General features: G+C 42.1%; 1 protein-coding gene across 1 annotated transcript in view; it reads right to left on the bottom strand.

Moving 5' to 3' along the window:
- Positions 1-19,005, bottom strand: part of STAC2 (SH3 and cysteine rich domain 2) — a 34,695-nt gene extending 15,690 nt beyond the window's left edge. Inside the window, exons 1-2 of the mRNA XM_075845366.1 lie at positions 18,027-19,005; positions 1,661-1,964 (exon numbers count right to left, since the gene is read on the bottom strand). Coding sequence (XP_075701481.1) covers positions 1,661-1,964; positions 18,027-18,119 — 397 coding nt within the window. The 5' untranslated portion in view covers positions 18,120-19,005. The remainder of the gene's footprint in view (positions 1-1,660; positions 1,965-18,026) is intronic.
- Between the last annotated feature and the right edge of the window lie 1,256 nt (positions 19,006-20,261).

Raw genomic sequence — 20,261 nt, 5'->3', positions numbered from 1 at the left:
ATCAGCAGATAGATTATTAGAGGTTGTGTTATTTTTTTCGATTTCCTCTATAATTTGTTTTATAGACTGCCAGGAGATTCTAAGAAAATCCCATATGGTGCCCATTTCTTTGCCTGTCAATTTTTTTTATTTATTTGTTAATTTTAATATTATAAAGGAAGGAAAGGAAATTGTAGTTTTTTTTCTAATATTTTTAATATGACCCCATTTTAGTTTTGTTTGTTTAGTGTATATTGTCCTTGTTGGATTGTGGCTCATCCTTCCTGTTATATATTAAGATTAATATAGGACCAAATGGAGGAAGGAGGGATTAATGACTTCAGACTGACCACCTGTGTTCCTGTCACATTGCGTTTGCGTTCCAAAAACTGTCGTCCGTAGTATATATTTTGTAAAATGCATAAACAATTCTTTAGCTACACGTAATGTCCCCACCTTTACTGTAGTTTATATAATGTTATAATCTACAATAGTTTGAGTAATTTTGTAGTTATTCTGTACATCCTCTCTGTACAGTGGCTGGTGTAAAGACATCACTTCACAGAACTCAAATCGCCAGTACTTAGGAATGCTGTGAGATTTCAGCTCTGAAGCCTGTGCAATTGTGAATGCAGGCTTTGAGCCGAGATCAGTTCCAGATATAGCCTCATGTGCTCGGCCTTATTCAAGATATTTGAATACGGTGCTCTTAAAGTGATAAATGCTTAAACAGTACCTCCAGGTGTCCCCGATTTCATACAGAAGCACACTGAGGTCTGTGCCATGAGAAAAATAATAGTAATATGGCAAGCATTCCATGCCGTATTATGGAGGTATTGCTTCTAGGAAAGATTATGGTGCTTCCATATGCCGGTACATGGAGTGCTTACTGGTCCGTAATATGCACCTTCAGCCACTAGAGGCATGGGAGATTCATTTCATATTCATAAACTAAATGGTTAAATATTGACTTGATCCATGAGAAGTTGATTCCGTGATGTATGGCGGAAAACTTTTAAGTCAAAAACAGAAGGATGACTATGGGATCTTTTCTGATCGGGAGGAGTCGTAATTAACTCCTGGAAAGTCAAGTCCACTTGAATTTGACTTGGACCCTTTTACAGCTATAGGAACTGGCGGACCTCATACATGTCATCTAATCTCATGCAATTTTTTTTTTGTAGTTCACATTCCTTTCTAAGAAGCCTCAATATCTTTCTTGAAGACAAGTGGTGGTGAAGTTTTGTGCAATCAAGAAGACTGTGATTCTGGAAGTAAATGCTTCTCAAGTGTGAGTTATTTTTTTATCACACACTTGGAATAGTTGTTGTCGTCTTTTGTCAGAAAACGGCTATTACCGATGTTCATGATTACATGTGTATGACGCTTTATGTTTCATCAATCTGCAGTGTATTTCCTTCTGTCCATATGGAGGGCAATCATAGTATGGTCAAATTATAGGAAGGGGAAGGACTCCATAACAATCACTTAGAACATCTCTTCTAGATGGGAATATCCTCCCTCTCCCTGGCAATGGGGACCATAGTGTATATACTGTAAACAATGGAAACCATAGATTGATTATCCTTTCTAAAACGGGAGCATATATGGGGGGGGGGGGGTCATTGATCCTTAAGCAAACCAGCGCTGACAGATAAGTCTTAAGAAGTGAGTAACTCACCAACAATGATCTGGTGGCACAGATGACAGGGACACTGCTTCTTGAAGACATGGTCGTTGAAGCTGTGTGTACGGACCGGCTGCAGAAGGGATAGGGGCTTGTGATGTTGGTGAGGGGACTGGTCAGCTTGTGGTGAGGACTCAGTTGGGACTGGTGGGGGAGAAGGAGGTGGTGGTGGCACAGGCGGACTGAGAAGAACATCTGAAGGAATCTTCATTTCACTGTTTGGCTTCTGAAAAAAGTTCTCAACGCTCTTACTTCGGAGGATAGTCTTTAAGGAGATTGAACGGCGAAATCTCTGGAGCTGAGGAAGGAACAAAGAATTATTATGAGATGGGCAGCAAAATGGAACATCATTAGCAAAAGCAAACACAATTTCCCTCTTGAATACTTTGAAGTTTGATGTTGTGAGACAATGTGACATTGGTTTTCTGCCTCTCAGGGGGGGGTCACAGAGCACTTAGGACAAGCTAATGTTCAGATGAAATGTGACAGGCCCTGCAGACTGGTAGCAGGGTACAGAGTGGGTAAGGGGAGCATGACCAGTGCCAAGAGCTTAGCAATGACAGCAACATTGCACGTCAGACAACAAGAGAAGAGGGTGGACAAAGGACGGGGAAAAAAAGTAGGGCAACTGCAGAAGAAAAAAATTTATTAGTAGATGACCGTAGAGAGTAGGACTCAATAAGTGGATAGGGAGGAGCAGGTTTTGGGGAGACAAGAGGGTGAGAGGCAGACACTAAGGAATTATGTCAGGAAATCATTTGGAAAGACTAGAAGAAAATACATATTCAGAAGCGTAACTTGAAGCTTCTTGGCCCCAAAGCAAAATCTATGATATTGCCCCCACCTACCATTTATAATACTGGTATGTATCGTCTTATGTGGCAGAGGGTCATATGGTGCCTGGGTGTGATTGCCACTTCTACACCCCTTACAGCTGTGCCACTGTATACATGTCCTTGAAATAGACAGAAGTTCTTTCATTTCATGCCCCCAATGAAGTTAATTGACCCCATATATTATTCTATTATACTGTATAGGATCTAAATAGACTATAAAGCTGGAGTATGTGTATATTTAAAATGTTTATTATGTGTGTACGGGCAGCGTTGTAGCCTTCCTGTTCTCCTATGACGCCTAATGCCTAGGGACATGGCGGTAACTGTGACCGCTACAACCCCGAGGGTGGTTTTAATTTGGATTTCCATCTTTTAAGTAGGTAAATAGCACTTTTTTTTAATTGCGTCTTACAAAAGAAGCTTAATGTCATGAAACAAGAAAGGAAAGTCGGCAGAATTCGAGGCTTTAAGTGCTCACTCAGTAAAGAACTTCAAGGGTTTGACATGTCTGCTGATATGGGGGCCCCTCTGTCTGGCTATGTTGCAGCTCTTCCGTCTGTTAAAAAGAACAGTCCCTTATCAAGACCACTCTCTACCCCCCCCCCCCCCCCACCTTCAATGGTTTTGACTCTGCAGATACTGGGTCTTTGCCAAGTGTGACTTCGGGCTGAGCGGTCATTTATCTCAACATGAGAGGCTGATCCTGCTACTGTACAGACACGAAGGACCTGGGATACAGGATGAGAGATTTAAGTGAGGGGTTGTTGTGAAAAAAAAATATTTAAAGGGACATGAGAGTCAACACGCTCCCTAACCCTATGGAACCACCCCCACCATCTTCTGATAAAATAACACTCTATATCCAATTCTGTAAGACGCAGTGGATATTTATTGGCCACAGCAGTTATAAAGTCTCCAATTGTCAAATAACAGCAAACTTAACACTCTTTAAACATTTTCCAGATCATATCCATTTTAGCCAGCTGTCAATTGCGCTGAGACAGGGACGCAAGCTGAGCAAAGGCGGATAACACATAACATCTCAAGCGGCACCTCCGATACTAATTTTCCTCTACACTCCCTAGCCACGTAAGCTCAGAGGGAACTTAACACTGCATCTCGATACCACAATAAACTTTTTTAACCACTTCGGTCTCTCACTCTCTACCGCAAAACTCTTACTACAAACTCCCCAGTTCGTACCCCACCACGGCCAACTGATGTGACAATTGCTACCTCTTCCCATATTACAACGAAAGGGAGCAACTTTGCTGCTCTGCGCAGGCTGGGCTTCTCCTCCTTCTTCCTCCCGCTCCAGAGACTCCTCCTACCGCTACCTAGCAGCCAATGAACTTCCTGGACTAACATCCTGTGTCCCCTCTGACCCTGTAACTCCCGCTGTGTCTCCCTGCTGTCATGCCCCTTACAATGTCCCGCCGCCACTTCAGGGAGGGTTACTTTGTGGACAATACAATGATACATATTAAAAACATTTCAGTTATTCAGCACAGAAGTAGTCCACCTATGACTTCTATTCAGGGGTGTACATAGAGGATTGGGGTCCTATAGCAAAATTACAATGTAGCCCCATTCCTTGTGCTGGTTCACATACCACAACTCCAATATCAGTGGAGAAGGGGATGACATGCAAAGAATGGTTCCTTTCTTCCTTGTCTGCTAATATTACATAACTGATAGAACCCCATAGGTACTGCTTCTAGTATAGCATTGCTTGCAAAGAATTTAATGGGGTTGTCCATAATTTGAAAAAAAGGTCTGTTTTATTTTTTTCAAGAAACAGCGCCACTCTTGTCCATTGGTTGTGTGTGGTATTGCAGCTCAGCCCCATTCACTTAAGTAGGCACGAGCTGCAATACTAGACAACACCTGGATAAGAGTGGCGCTGTTCCTGGCAACAACAAAAAAAAGCAGGCCCTTTTTTCTAATTGTGGACAACCCCTTTAAGAATTTCAGGCATATTAATTCGCAGTGTGCATGGACTTACCAAGGTTGTGTTACTGATAGGGTGCATTCAAGACATGTTGCCAAATTTTGTTTGGAAAAATACATTATAATGCAATGGAGTTGGGTTTAACTAAGCCCTGTTCACACGCAGTGTAAAATACCGGTTAGGATATCCGTTGTGGGTTTTCCATTAGATACGTGTACACTTTTTCTATTCATATGTGGACAGGGTATATAGTGGGTGAAGGGTGAAGTTTGAACAAGTGCTTACGTTTACCCTTCCGAGTGCCTTATTACCTTCCATCTCTATAGGGGGGTTGTAAGTATGACAGAGCGTGGGCTCTGTCTGTGTAATTACATGTCGCAGTCGGTGTTAATTAGCATGTTTGCAGTGGTCTTCATGTGCAATGTGCAATTACTGTGACATAGCCCTGCAGAGTATTGCTCAGCTCTGACTCAATATTGCGCAGGTGCTGAGGTAAGTCATCCCTCAACCCCAAGGTTATTTTCCATTTTATAGAGTATTTTTAACACCTTTTCCCCACTGCTTTATTTCTAGTACATCTTGGTTTTCCAGCAGGACGTTAACTATTGTTTAACTACAGCTTCCAGCATCCCCACCTGGGAGTAGTTGTCCTATAGCCGCTAGGAATCTACGGGATGTCTACATTACTCCTGCCAAGTCTACTCTTCTTTTTAGCCCCCCAATTGCTGCCAAGTTTTCTCTACACAGACGACTATTGTACATCCTAACAGATACATTTCTATTGCTTCCAAATTCTTCCAACCTCATTAAGAGCATCCCCTCCCCCTCTGCGGCTGACTGCGTTGTCAGCAAACACGCAGGTTTTTAAACACATGCGGTCATTTATCACAGGTGACGGGACGCCATTCATAAGCTGTTTTTTTTCTGCAATGCCTTTACCTTGCAGCTCTAAAAAAAAGCCCTTCTCCCAAAGACTGGCCCATTGCCAATAACAATTGTAACCCTTCTAGAGTCCCCAAATAACACAGTGGTGGTAAAAATGTTCCCTAGTGCAAGAAAAAAATGTAAGAGATATGCACGTGGAGCAGACTTTATATATTCGAGTAAAAAAATATATGATATACAGTAAAAAAAATAAGTGGCAGTTTTAATTGCTTAAATATTATACATTGAACAGTTAAAGTGGTCATCCAGTTTAGAAAACCCATTTCCATATACCCTATTAGGGAATTCATCGTTTTGACGGAATAGCGCAGTCGACTACAGTATTGATTCCATCAAAACGACGGAACCCTTAAACGACGGTGACAAACGGAAACCATTTGCACCGGATCCATCACCATTGAAATCAATGGGCATGCAAACGGAAGCCCACGGTTTCAGTCAGGGTTCCGTTCATGTCTTATAGAAAGCTCATACGGAACACATGAACGGAGCCCTGATGCAGATGTGAACGAAGCCTTACACAGACAACACTTTGATATAAATGATAACTGTGTAGTGCTTCATTTCCCCTGTGGTGGCGCTGCAGGGAAATTGAACACTTACTGCGAGGTTTCTCCACAGATTACAGCTAATCGATCAGAGACCCAACAGTGGGAAACTTTGTGATTGGCTTATTGTCAGGGGACCCTTCTAAAGCGTAGGGATTGTATGAAAGCTGACAACCCCTTTAATGAGTAATTATTAATGGACTTGATGTTGCCCAGATATATCGTGGATTAACCAGCTTAGAACATTTACCCAAAGACCTCCCAAGCTCAGTAGGATCTGATATGTGCCCAGGTTTGCCTAAAATGCCTGTCCTGTGTCTGACCACAGTTGATGGTTTATCATCTAGGTGGGATGTGGAAGTCTTTACGGGTGGTCACACAATGATTTGTGGATGTCGGATTTGTGCAGTCTCTTTGCATTATTCAAGTGTCACGCTCCATCTGTAGATGTGAGAATTCTAGGAAAGCTCTGTAAAATGTCAGCATGGACTGATATACATTGATTGGCTCAATACATATAAGACCCCTTAAACCACTTAAAGGGTATGTCCACCAAATATTAATACATGATTGCAATAAGTATTCATGTATAAATAAAACTAAAGGGGTATTTTGTTGATTTTTTTTTTAAAGAATAATCCCTAAAGTCATTTTTCTTCATCTTAAACTGCATTGAGGTGGAGTGTTAGGGTATGTTCACACGGCTTATCGAAAAATCGGAAGCAGAATGCCTCCAAACATCTGTCCATTGATTTCAATGGGAAAACGGCGTTCTGTTCCGACGGGCAATTTTTTTACGCGTCCGTTTTGAAAAACGGCCGCGAAACAGAAGTGCATGTCGCTTCTTGAGCTGTTTTTGGAGCCGTTTTTCATTGACTCAATTGAAAAACAGCTTAAAAAAAACGGCCGTAAAAAACGCAGCGAAAAATGCGAGTTGCTAAAAAAAAGTCTGAAAATCATGAGCTGTTTTCCATTGAAAACAGCTCCGTATTTTCAGACATTTTTGGTTAAGCATGTGAACATACCCTTATTCTCTCTGCCGTGCAGGGAAGGAAATTGACAACTGCTCAGACATTCCTCATATTTATGACTCTGAGCTGTGATTCTAATTTTACCGGAGGGGTACCTGTGCAGAAGGTTAAAAATCTGGTGGACATTACGGGCCCACTCACATAACGTCCGTGTGCTGCGCATGGAAGTCACGCGCAGCACATGGACCTATTGATTTCAATGGGGCCGTTCCCACATGTGTGAGTTTTCATGCAGCTAGAGTCCGTTGCGTGAAAATCACTGAATGTCCTATATTGGTGCGTTCTCACGCACCTACACGCCCATTGAAGTCAACGGAAGTCATCCGCGTGCGGTACGCGATTTGTGCATCAATTTGATTGAAAAAAAAATAATGTGCTTTGTGAGGGCGTGAATAACGCATGCCATTCGCAAAGCACACTGATACATAATGCAACACAATCTGATATGCTCGTGTGATGTAGCCTAAGAGTTATTTTTTTTATAGTCTGGTTCATTTTCAATAGTTTTATGGACATGATTTATCAAATTCGTAAAATACTACAAAATACTGCAACATCATTCTGCAAAATAGATTGGTTAAATGAGGCTGTTAAAGGGGCAGTGTCATAATGACATTCCCTTTTTGGAATCCGCTTGGCCCGGAGAGCAGCTGATTGATGTGGTTCCAGCTTTGGAAACCATTGGTGATTAGCAGTTTTTGCCAGGGCCAACCATACATTTCCCCTGCAATAGCATAACATAACAGCCATTCAAATAAGACAACCCTTTTAAAGTCATTCTCCAGCCAAGATGACTGTTTTGGTACCATATAATATAACACCGTATTCGCACAAGCCAAAACCGTATTTAATTATGCTCGTGTTAATGACTAAAGAGATAAACTAACACGGTCTTTACAGTTTTAGTTAAAAAAGTTTCCAAAAATGTGATACTGGTAATTCTTTCACATCTCTATTGAGGCCGGATGGCTTGTATGTAGACTCCTTGGTAGGTTCTTGTTCTGCCTACATCAGGTCCTGCCTCAACGTTTCTAGAGGTTCATGATAATTCTGTTTTTCCTTAGCCATTCAGAGTTAGACTTACTTTTGTGAAACATAACCCAACTACGATCCAGCTTCTTATGGACAAATGGCCACATCTTACAAGTTGTCTGGTTCAGGGCTCCTTGAATAATGTCCAGTTCAGGTTTACGAGGCAGAACATTTCCTCTCCATCATGCTACAACCCGCCATGGTTGACTACTGTAAGGTTGTTCTTACTGCGCTTTACATGAGATGATGGGGATTGTGTATTCCATTGAGTTCCACTTTTGACACATCTGTCCATAGAATAATATCCTTAGTTGTTTGGGGATTGTCCAGGACTAGGATTGATGTTCATCTTGGATTCCATTGCAGCTCTTCCAAATTTCTGTCCACTCTCATGAACCTCGACCCTACGTAAGACTAGAAAGGCATGGAGTATTTTCTTACGAAAGTGATTACACGAGGCCAATGTAAAACGTAGGGAGACGAACGTAATAATGTCGGCAGAACAACCCCTGTTTACAAGGGTAGATATGCGGTCGACAACGATGATTTTCAGGGCAGCATAAAAGATTTCAAACAATCGTTCGCTCGTACATCAGATGATCGCTGTCCTGTTAACACAGGGCAATGACTGGGAACGTGCGCCCGATCAGTAGCCTGTGTGAATGGGCCATTAGCTTGTGGCTCCCTCCAATAGACCAAGCATGCATTCTAATGCCTTAGGGGGGTAAGAGATTATCTGTCAGGGTAATAAAGGATTGAGTGTGTTGAAATCCAGTTGGGCTTCCACTATAGACGTTACGCCCACAATTATCTAATGTGGATATGCCGCTTGTAACCCTTTCAGAACAGTATATTTAGTCAGCAACTTTTTTTCATCTCTTATGGAATTTTCTGCAATCATGGAATAGGGATCTAATAATATAAATAATGTGTTATATGGTTACTCGGGTCCTCTTTGTATATTAAATCACAATGATGTACATCATATTAATATTCTGTGTCCCTTAGTGTAGATCAAGCCGGCAGATCTTCCTGGTCTCCTCCTGTACACTGTGTAAATCTTTACAGAACATTTTTTATGCATTCTTATGATGATTTACAGCACCTATTGACCATTGACGCATTTGCGGCTGTGTCAGTACTATAGGGAAGGGATTGCATCACTGCAGCAAACACCACTGCCCCATTATTCTGCTTATGAGTAGGATTCCCAGGGTTGGGTCACACATTGATGATCTGTCCTGTGTGTCTTTTCCTTCTTCCCTTGGTCTCACAGTGATCTGCATTCATATGCCCACTCCCGTTTTCCATCATTCCATTATCTACCTTGCAGAAATCCTAAATCACAATTATAGCCCAGAGCTGTATTCATAATTCAGCTGGTTGCCATTGGAACCCGTTGATAACCTGTCTTTACACACACTTCTCATAGCTACAGTATATGCTCTTATAATACAATGCTTTGGCTTGCACTGGATTCTGGGAGACTTTATTTTTCCACCCCAAATACAAATCACCAGAATGAGCTCTGAGCAGACCATAAACCAGCAGGGAACGCAGAGACATTTGAACTTAGAATTGAGAATGCCGCTGCGGACACGAATAGGCTTTATAATTCTCTATGAAACATGAAGACCTTGAGTTAAATCAGGACAAGCATAAAGATGTATTTGGGGTAGAATAATGTTAAATTGATATGTACTGTACAGTATACTTGTATAAATGGGCCAATAAGCTGGGTAGGGATGTTAATATTTTAGTATTTCTATTCATGTAATTTAAATATTTTGTTAGTATCATTTTGGTAGTGTTGGATGATGTGAAGAATACTGGTATAATATAAAACCAGGGCAAACTGCTTTATTTGCATCACATATGTAATAGTGTCATCAAAACACTGATTTCCATCAAGATGTAATTCAGGTGATGACCAGTAACAATAATAATATATGCGATCAGAAATAATAATTTCATGTAATAATCTCATCATAATGCTTGAAGATGTACGTTATTGGAGCCAATAGGCGCACACAGCTTTGCAGCCTATGATGTCATAACTGAGACCCCGCCTCCTTGTATAAGAGCTGCTCCCGTTCTGGTGGACTCGATACAGCTATGTATTACATGGACTGCCATTTCTTTTTTTCTTTTTCAGAAACGGGTACAATCCTGTCCATGGGCTATGTCTGTTCTTGGACCTCGGCTCTATTCATTCAAAAGGGAAATGAGCCGCAATATAAGACATAGAGCTATGAAAAATATAATGTATGGGGGGGTTGACAGCCACCCATGGGCGCTCAGGAACTAATGAAATCTAGGATGACTCTCTAAGTACACATGACCTTAAGGATGTGACTGGTTCATTTTCTTAGAGAGGTATTCCCATGTTATACATTGATGGCATACCCACAGGATATAGAAGTATGTGATAGGTGCGGGTCCACCCTCTCCATTGCAGTCTATAGGAAGCGGTGCCTCTGTGAATCGGTGAATGGAGGCCACTTGAGCTCGTTTCTCCCCATACGTGAATGTCCCAGAGGTGGGACCTGGACCTATCAACCATTTATGGCATATCATTTAATATACTATGGGTGGTGGAACGTAAAAGTCAGCCTGTGATTCCACTAGGGATCCTTTTGCACCTCACACACAAAATTATATAAAAGCAGTAAATGCATTCAATTGTTTACATTCATCAACTTAAAAATAGCTCGTCTTTATGGCGCGGAGTCATGGTCAAATCTGTTCTGGCTGTTCTGATTACGCTGATTTTATTGTGTCAGTTTCCTTACTTTGATATGCATAATGTAAGTGATATTAGTCATTTTTGGATTATTACTGGTTGTCTATTTACAAAGACTTTGACGTCAACTCGGTTTGGTCTTAGATGGAAGCGAAGTGTCCTAGGCAATGCATTATATCACTGGTTCAGTAGAATAGAGAAAATGTCACCGCAAATTAAAATGATCTGATACAATTGTTAAAGTTATCAAAAGCGCCGATTCCTGCAGTTATTTATTTTTTCATGCTTTATTTGCAGCCAGTGGCATTGTGCACAACATATTAGGCTTGGGCAATTGAAAAAAAAAACTAAACCACAAGTCAGCGCAATTAAGGGCCTCTTACACTGGCCAACAATCGGCCAATACAGCGAACGCCGGTCAACGAGACATCGTTGATTGGCGCTCGTTTGCTCCTGTCACACGGAGCTATGGATCATGGGGACGAGCAGTCGTTACACCGATCACTCGTCCCTATTCATTATCATCATGTCGACATAGATAATATTTCACTTTTTTAAAACGATACGATCAGCAAGGGCAATTATCGGCAACAATCGTTATACAAACGCACGATAATCGGCCAGTGTAAAACCCACTTTAATCAATGTCATCTTGCGCATTTAGTTTTTTTTCCAATTTTTTTTTTTATTCCCAGCTTAAAGAGACTCTGTCACCACATTATAAGTGCCCTGTCTCCTACATATGGAGATCGGCGCTGTAGTGTAGGTGACAGTAATGCTTTTTATTAAAAAAAACAATCTATTTTTACCACTTTATTAGCGATTTTAGATTTATGCTAATGAGTTGCTTAATGCCCAAGTGGGCGTATTTTTACTTTAGACCAAGTGGGCGTTGTACAGGTGAGTGTATGACGCTGACCTATCAGCCTCATGCACTCCTCTCCATTCATTTACTCAGCGGATAGGGATGCTGCTAGATCCTTATGCGCTGTCTTATACTAACACATTAACAATACTGAAGTGTTTAGACAGTGAATAGACATTCCACGGGATATATATTCACAATCTCTGCACTTCGTTACTCTGTCTGTGGTAGTTACAGCAGAGGAAGCGTGATCTCGCGAGATTACGCAGTTAATGACAGGTTACAACGAGATTACACCTCCTCTGCTGTAACTACCATAGAAACAGTAATGAAGTGCAGAGATTGTGAATAGACATCCCGTGGAATGTCTATTCACTGTCTAAACACTTCAGTATTGTTAATGTGTTAGTATAAGACAGCACATAAGGATCTAACAGGATCCCTATGTGCTGTGTAAATGAATGGAGAGGAGTGCAGGTCGCTGATTGGTCAGCGTCATACACTCACCTGTACAACGCCCACTTGGTCTAAAGTAAAAATACGCCCACTTGGGCATTAAGCAACTCATTAGCATAAATCTAAAATCGCTAATAAAGTGGTAAAAATAGATCGTTTTTTTAAAATAAAAAGCACTGCTGTCACCTACATTATAGCGCCAATCTCCTTATGTCGGAGATAGGGCACTTATAATGTGGTGACAGAGCCTCTTTAAACTGTATCTGCATCTTCAGGACGCAGATACAGTTGAATGCAATAGTAGACCAGGGGGCCGTAAGGTCCCTGCTCTAGCATTCACTATGTATTGCCGGTCGCGAGGCAGTGGCGTCATTGCGCCTGTCTGCGCCGAGCTGCACAGATCAGAGGAGCAGAGGGATCTCCTCCACTCGTCGTTGGAATGGGGCTAGGTGAGTATGTATAATATTATTTTTATTAGGCACTATTGGGCTGTGTTTAGGCAGTTATGGGGCATTAGACTGTGTGGGGAGCGCTATGTGGGCAATATACTGTGTGGGGGCAGTGTCAGGGGGTATATTATATACAGTAGTATGCATTAGGCTCAGGGCATAAATATTAATTCAATGGCGTAGCATGCAAATCAGGCGAGTGGCATGAAAAAGGGGTGTGGCCTAAATAATCGTTCGTTCATCGTAATTGAAATTACATGTTCAATTAATCGTGAATTTGATTTAGGTCATAATCGCCCAGCCTTAGTTGAAGCTCCTGGGCCCTAATTTGTAGTACTTATATAGGGCAGATAGACCTTTAGTGCCCCCTCTGGCTCCAAGGCCCAAGGGAGACCACAACCTGTGCACACAATAAAGAAAAATAGCTTTTGAGATCTAAAGTTTAGTTGTAAGGAATGCATTGTGGTGTGAGTGTTTATCGTAGCGAAGAAAGATCAGAATGAATTATATACAGTATGTTTACTTATTAAGAGTTAAAGTGCACGGTCTCATGCACACAGTAAACCCATGTATGTTATCACATAGAGTACCTAAGGTTCAGTTTTGCCTGTGTATGGCACCGTTCTGTCCTCTAGAAGCATGGCTTTTAGGGTTTACTACATCCCTAACATGGCATTCATTAGAATATACTTCCATTTCTGAAAGGCACATGGAGGTACAGTATGGGCCCATAAATTTCTAGTGGTGCCATATTATGGATCTGTCAACACAGATCTGTAACATGGCCATGTGCATAGGGCCTCGTGCTAAGAAGAGGTAAATGAATAGTACATGTTAGTAATTGAGCAAATAATGTACTTTTGGCATGGTAGGGTATGATCAACTGACGGATGGTGAAATATAATGATTTTTAAAAAACATTCAAGTGGAGCGAAAGGAGATTGGGTTGATGTGTAAGTTGGGTTGGTTACCATAAAGAATAGGTAAATGCCATGACCAATCCAACCTATGGCTTTTTTGGGGGAAACAATGACAGCTGGATTTTGATTGGTTGCTATGGGCTTGCATGAAAAATGTAAAATAATTTTACTCTGACACTTGACAGTCTGAAAATCTTAATGGTCCATTACCCTTCAACAATACAGACATGATCTAAAAGTCATAGTTTTTATGGTCCAGAGGCATAAATCCAAGCAAGAAGTAAGGACACATTGGTTGTCTTTAGAAGGCAAGAATGAGGATGAAAATGCCAGGGTTTAGGTGTAGGGCGTTCAAAGATGGAAACCTTCTCTTAGAGGACTTAAAATTCAGGACTCTTCTAAGTCACAGTGGAAAACCGCTACAAAGAGTGCCTTTTGTCCCTGAGGACCCAGCATGTCCATACGTTACATGGACAGGCCGATGATTTAAATAACGACTGTGTAATGCTTCATTTCACCTGTGGGGTCGCTGCAGGGAATTTGAGCACGTTACTTAATTCTCACACCGATTACAGCTGATCTCTGGGGGGGTCAAAGCAGCATTACACCCTGTGGTCAACTTATTAGGGGACCCTTCAAAAATTAAAAAAAAATCAATTAAATTGTCCATGATCGACTGACTATTCCTTAGGCTTTATTCAGACGAACGGGAATTACGTCCGTGCAACGCGCATTATTTTCACGCGCGTCGCACGGACCTATATTAGTCTATGGGGCCGTGCGGACATGTGCGTGATTTTTACTCAGCGTGAGTCCGCTGAAAAAAAGTCACGACATGTCCGTTCTTTCGGCGTTTTGCGCGAATCACGCACCCATTGAATTCAATGGGTGCGTGAAAACCACGCATGCCGCACGGAAGCACTTCCGTGCGAACTGCGTGATTCGCGCAACAGCTGTCAAAAGGATGAATGTAAACAGAAAAGCACCACGTGCTTTTCTGTTTACAAACATCCAAATGGAGTGTCATAATGATGGCGGCTGCGCGAAAAGCACGCAGCCGCGCATCATATGCTGCTGCCACACGGAGCTGTTAAGTGGCTTTTGCGCACGCAAAACGCTGCGTTTTTGCGTGCGTAAAACCGCCACGCTCATGTGAATCCAGCCTTAAAGCATAATGCCGGTTACCTGCTGCATCTAAAGCTAGTAAAATATTTACGTGTATTTACTAAAGAAGGCAATGTTTCAAGGAAGAAAAATTATTATTTTTGTCCCTTTATAAGCACGGGTGACGGGTCATTACCTTAGTCACAGTGTAGGCCCAAATTCTTAAGTGGATACACCTGAATTTGTGCAGAAAAGGGCAATTAAATTAATAAGAGGTGGGAAATCTCTCCATTTTAAGGAAGGGCTGTCCAAATACGATGTATTTACCAGAGAAAAGAAGACTAAATCATATAAAATGAGTGAAAGGAACAATAATCACTTTAAAGAAATTGGATGAGTGGCCAAACCATGGACAACAATATGATGTTTCTCAACTGTAAATCTGATGGTTCACACACAAAAATAATCTTGTTTGTGTGATATTATTTGTCCAATGGTAAGGTGTAATGCTTAATTTCACCTGTGGCGTCGCTGCAGTGGAATTTGATACTTGCTGTCTGGTTCCTCCACAGATTACAGTTGATTACAAGGGATCTCAGAATGGGGACACCTTATAATCCGCATATCGTTTTGAAACCCTTCTAACAAAAAGGAATTGCCCAAAGTCGACAACCCCTTTAAAATGAAGGTTCTAATCACTTGAAGTAAACATTTAAATGGTCTAAACCCTAAACTTTTGTGACAGTGTGTTCCATTTGTGGCTACGTATATAGGACACCAGATCCCCCTTTTCTGCTAAAAGATACTGAATCACTAGTGACAAAAAAAAGGATTATTTACTGTTAGAGCAGTAAAACTATGGCATGTGCTTCTTCAAGAACTGGTATTCGCAGACACTGAAGATACATTTAGGAGGGTTTGACATTTTCGATTAACAAAGTTACTGCCATTTCTGAAACCATGTAGAATGCTGGTTCAGGGACCAGTCTGATTTAGAGGAGGAAGGTCAGAGATGTCCAATTACAGTGTGCATACCTCCCAACAGTCCCAGATCCAGCAGGACCATCCCATATTCTGGCGTTATGTCCCGGTTTGAACAATATCTGCATCCTCAGGACACAAATAAAGTTGAATCCAATGGTGGAGCAGAGAGCTGTCCGCTCCCTGCTCTACCATTCACTATGCCACGTCATCGCACCTGTATGCACCGAGCAACACCTAACACACCTGAGAAACCCGAGAGATCTCCTCCACTCGTCTTGGGAACGAGGTTAGGTGGGTATTTTTCTTTTTTTTTATTAGGCACTATATACATTATACTCGGTATGTGGACATTATACTGTGTTGGGGCAGCTGGCAGGTAAGGGGGCATACTACTGTGTGGGGGCAGCTATGGGCCCATTATACTGGTTTTGGGGGGCAGCTATGGTGACATTATACTGGGTATGGGGGGCAGCTACGAGGGCATTTTATTGGGTATGGGGACATTATACTGTGTTGAGGCACCAAAGGGGGCATTATACTAGGTATGGGGAGGGGCTATGGGGACATTATACTGTGTGGAGACAGCTATGGGGGCATTATACTGGATATGGGGGCAGCTATAGGGACATACTGTGTGTAGCAGCTAAGGGGGCATTTTATTGGGTATGGGAGGCATCTATGGGGGCATTATACTGTATGGGGGCATCTATGGGGGCATTACACTGTATGGGGGCTTGTACTGTATTGGGGCAGCTATGGGGCATTATATTGTATGGAGGCAGCTGTGGGGGCATTATACTATGTGGGAGCAGCTATGGGGCATTATACTGCATGGGGCAGCTATGGGGCATATATTGTGTGGGAGACACTATGGGACATTATACGGTGTGGAGAGTACTATGTGGGTATTATATTGTGTGGGATTCAGCTATGGGGCATTATACTGTATTGAGGCCACTACGGGGGCATATACTGTGTGGGGGGGGCCTCTATGGGGTCATGATGCTGTGTTGCTTGAACTGTGTGTACACAGCGGGAATTGGGCAGGGTTAGAGGCGTGGCTTAGGAGGGAAAAGGAGGCGCATCTGTGATAAAATTGTTTCTGTATTTGGATGATTTGGGGGTTCTGCATCTGATAGTTATTGTGTTGTCCAACAAATTTTATCTATGTAACTGTATATTAGTCCGATAACCCAGAATTTCTGTTATTCTGGAATCTATCTGGTTCTATGTTTATCTGATTTATTGTGAAGTTGGGATATACAGATGTGGATAGTAGAATCAGGTTACTTTAAGTGTTGGCAGAGGACCCCAGCCTGCAAGAGAACCCACTGCCATCTTATAAGTAGCTAGTAGTATCCTACTGTCTATTAGATTGCTTGTAAAGAATCTGTTCTTGCACAGGGGCCCCCTGCCGACTATGTCCGCCCCTAATACAGATATGTTTCTTACTGATGGACAGACAGCAGGAGAAATTTGGGTATTAAAAGGGCTGGTAATGTCCAAGCTAATGAACAAGCAAGGCATGTTGTAGGCGTTGAAAAGTGTTTGCACCTTCTATGCTTCAATATAAAATTAGAAGTGGGAATGGGTGCTGGAACATTAACAAAATCTAGAGATAGATACATAATGGTGTAATGTACTGGTGACTAAGTGTTGAATCTCCAATGATTGAAATCTTGTTAAATGCAAAGGTTGATGGCAGATAATAATACACTGACAGTAAAGAAGATAGGCAGGTATGATTATGGTAAACAGAAGGTTAAGTCAGCAACATTGCGTCAATGAGATGAAGGAGGGTATAATAAAAGCTATATTCCAATGAGGTGGTAAGTGATGTGCCACAATGTTGCTGATACAGATGTACGCTATAAAAATTACAGATGAGGCAACTTTGCACACAATGGAGACATACATAACTGGATTACGACGAGAGACGTATTAAGACATTCATGCGAGAACCTCCTACGGTGCGGGGAGTAATTTACTATATCCGAGATGATTTGAAATGAATGTAGTTGGCAAATGAATAAAGTAGGTCAAGAAGCTAAATAGCCCTCCTGGAGACCGTAAAGTAACCAGTACAGATTGATATAAGACGCAGAGGCCAAGTGATCCAGGTGTATTACAATGTGAGGGTATGAGTGAGATCATCGTGATTCCAAGCAAGCCAGAAGGCAGATACATTGGAGATCAGAGATTATAGGAATACTTGTGCTAATAATGCATAAGTGGGATTTATGGAGGATGCCCTGGTAATCCTTCCCCGAGCCCATTTTATCCGAATATTTTTTATCAGAATAACATCTTTACATTGATTGCAATAATGGGTTATTAATTCTTCCCTCTTTCTGTGGCACGATGGAAGATGAGCACTCATTACATTTCATTATATGACTGTGGATTGGAGTGAGCACTAAGAAAGTTCTAGGATGTAGATGGGATGTGAAAGTGCTTTTAGATGGTTGGTGAATGAAGGTGTCTTTTCAAGGATACCTTGCTCTCCGGCAGTCCACACCCTCCGCTGGTGCTGGTCACCGGTGGCCTTGGCTCTGAATTCTGTGGGTCGATTTCTGTAATTTCCGTCATGTTGTCCAGTGAGGTTCCAGCAATACTTTGTGATGAAATTACTCAGTTTGAGTAAGTACTGTGCAGTATGTGGTTCTTAGTGATGTGATGTGGTAGAGAAGATGTTGTCGGAGAGGTCACCTGCTGTGATATGTAGTATGTTGATGTCTTCCCTCTTCGCTGTTCATGGACTCGTTCTCATATTGGGTTTGACTGCCACTTCTGTTCTTGTAGTTGTCCCACCACGGCACGGTGCCACAGCTCAGGACATGTGCCCGCTTCCTTGTAGATAGATTATTGGGCTCTCTTTTTTTGGGGCTCCTGAGGGTTAGTAGATCCTGACCACACACCTATGGTGGCTCTCTTGTTCTCAGTCTGATGCACCTTGTTCCATAGAGCAGTCGCTCACTAAATGCAGCACCAACTTGATGGACAGCAGTCTCTTGGACTTGTGTGATGGCAGTGTCTGGAGATGTCTACACTGTCTTCTCTTGACTCGGGAAAGCTGCAGTCTCTGTTTTATAATCCCTGGCACGGTCTCCTCTTATACTCTTTCTTCTTCCTCCACTGCAATCTCTCTTTCTCCCTCCCTCCGCTGCTCTGCCCCCCTCTCTGCTGCAGACTATAGCTCTCCTCTGCTCTCAGTGCTGCAGTCTGTCTATCCCATGCTCTGCTGCAGAGCGCTCCTCTTTATATCCTCTGTCTCTCTTTATGCAGGGATGAAATGATTTTTTTCCTGGTGCACTATTCCCTTTTTGGCTGCCAAACTGCCCCTCAGTCATTCAGTTACTATTTGTGCCCTGATCTCGCCTGCCTCTTTGTTGCCTCACTCTGCTTTGCAATTCCTGGGTTATTTATTGCTGTCTGTCCCTATATTTCTATCTCTCCTAGTTTCATTGTCTTTCCACTCCCCATGCCTCTAGCGCTTGTCGTCTTTTTGCACCACCCATGACACCCTCCTCTGCCTTTCATATGTTAATTCTTTACCACACCCTTCATTCTGATTGGGTCCAAATTGAGGGCAGAGTATTGTGCCAGTGCATTGAATGTGCCAATATGAACCGTTCTAAGAGGCAACTTGACTTTGACATAATAAAGTATCATAAATATAATAATTATATCCAGGCAGATATAAAGCAACTTTCCCCTTTCAAATCGTCATATGCTGTTTTTATGTGGCTTCTTATGGCATCGTTTTGAGCTGTCCTGGGTTTATCCTTAAACCGGCCATAGACATTAGGTTGTTCCAAACAGATCAGAATTTGGAAACTATTTAATGTATTTGGGGGTTGTAATATCCTTGGTCGTCCATTCTTGGAGAATGATCCAACACATATCCACTGCATTGCATTTTTATGTATGATTCCTGTAGTTTTACCATGTAATAAGTGGTGCTGGTAATGCCCTGCAGCTGCTGATCTTGCAAGTCTTCATATATACCATATACTTGACTAGCTGATCCAAATTGGTTAGGTTGTTGCTGTAAGATCTATCAAACAGCAATTATTCTTGCCAACCAACCAAATACCCAACCAACCAACCAACCAACCAACCAGTTAACCTAGTCTACGGTCAGCTATACATGTGACAGCTCTTAATACTGACCAGTTAGATTGCATTGTCCTAAAATTGTACTAGACCTGAATAGTTTAAAGCTGGCTATATGCATTAGATGTATGTCATCCAAGCCCACTGATTTTGATAGGACTGGCTGACCATCTCATGTGTAGGGAGGCATCTTGACTCCCCCCCCCCCCCCCAACGGCAGATGTCGTGAGAGAGACAGGTCGGGTATATTGAATTTCAACATGCCCGATCCTTCTGTTTGTTAGGAGAAAAGCCGCTGTTAGAGGAGTTGGGAAACGACTTTCTCCCTATTGAAAACACATGTATGCTCTGATCAGAATCCGTCTTTTTGCTCCTCTGGCAGTTGACAAAATAGTCCCTTCTTACTCTCCCTGCAGAAGGAAAGTTCTCACCTATTGAAGAAGCTCCGCTCCTTCCCTGACAAGCAGGGCCAAAAGCCATTTCTATTGACTCCTCTGCAGTGAATAAGAGGATCAGTATGCAAAAAGTGATTGAGCATGTGTCCAACAGCACTCAGCTCATTAGGTGGACATGCACATTTCTATACACTTTGAAGACCAGGTGGCGCCATACTAT

Source organism: Rhinoderma darwinii, chromosome 13, assembly GCF_050947455.1.
Source record: "Rhinoderma darwinii isolate aRhiDar2 chromosome 13, aRhiDar2.hap1, whole genome shotgun sequence".
Classification (NCBI taxonomy): domain Eukaryota; kingdom Metazoa; phylum Chordata; class Amphibia; order Anura; family Rhinodermatidae; genus Rhinoderma; species Rhinoderma darwinii.
This window is presented reverse-complemented; position numbering and strand designations above follow the sequence as displayed.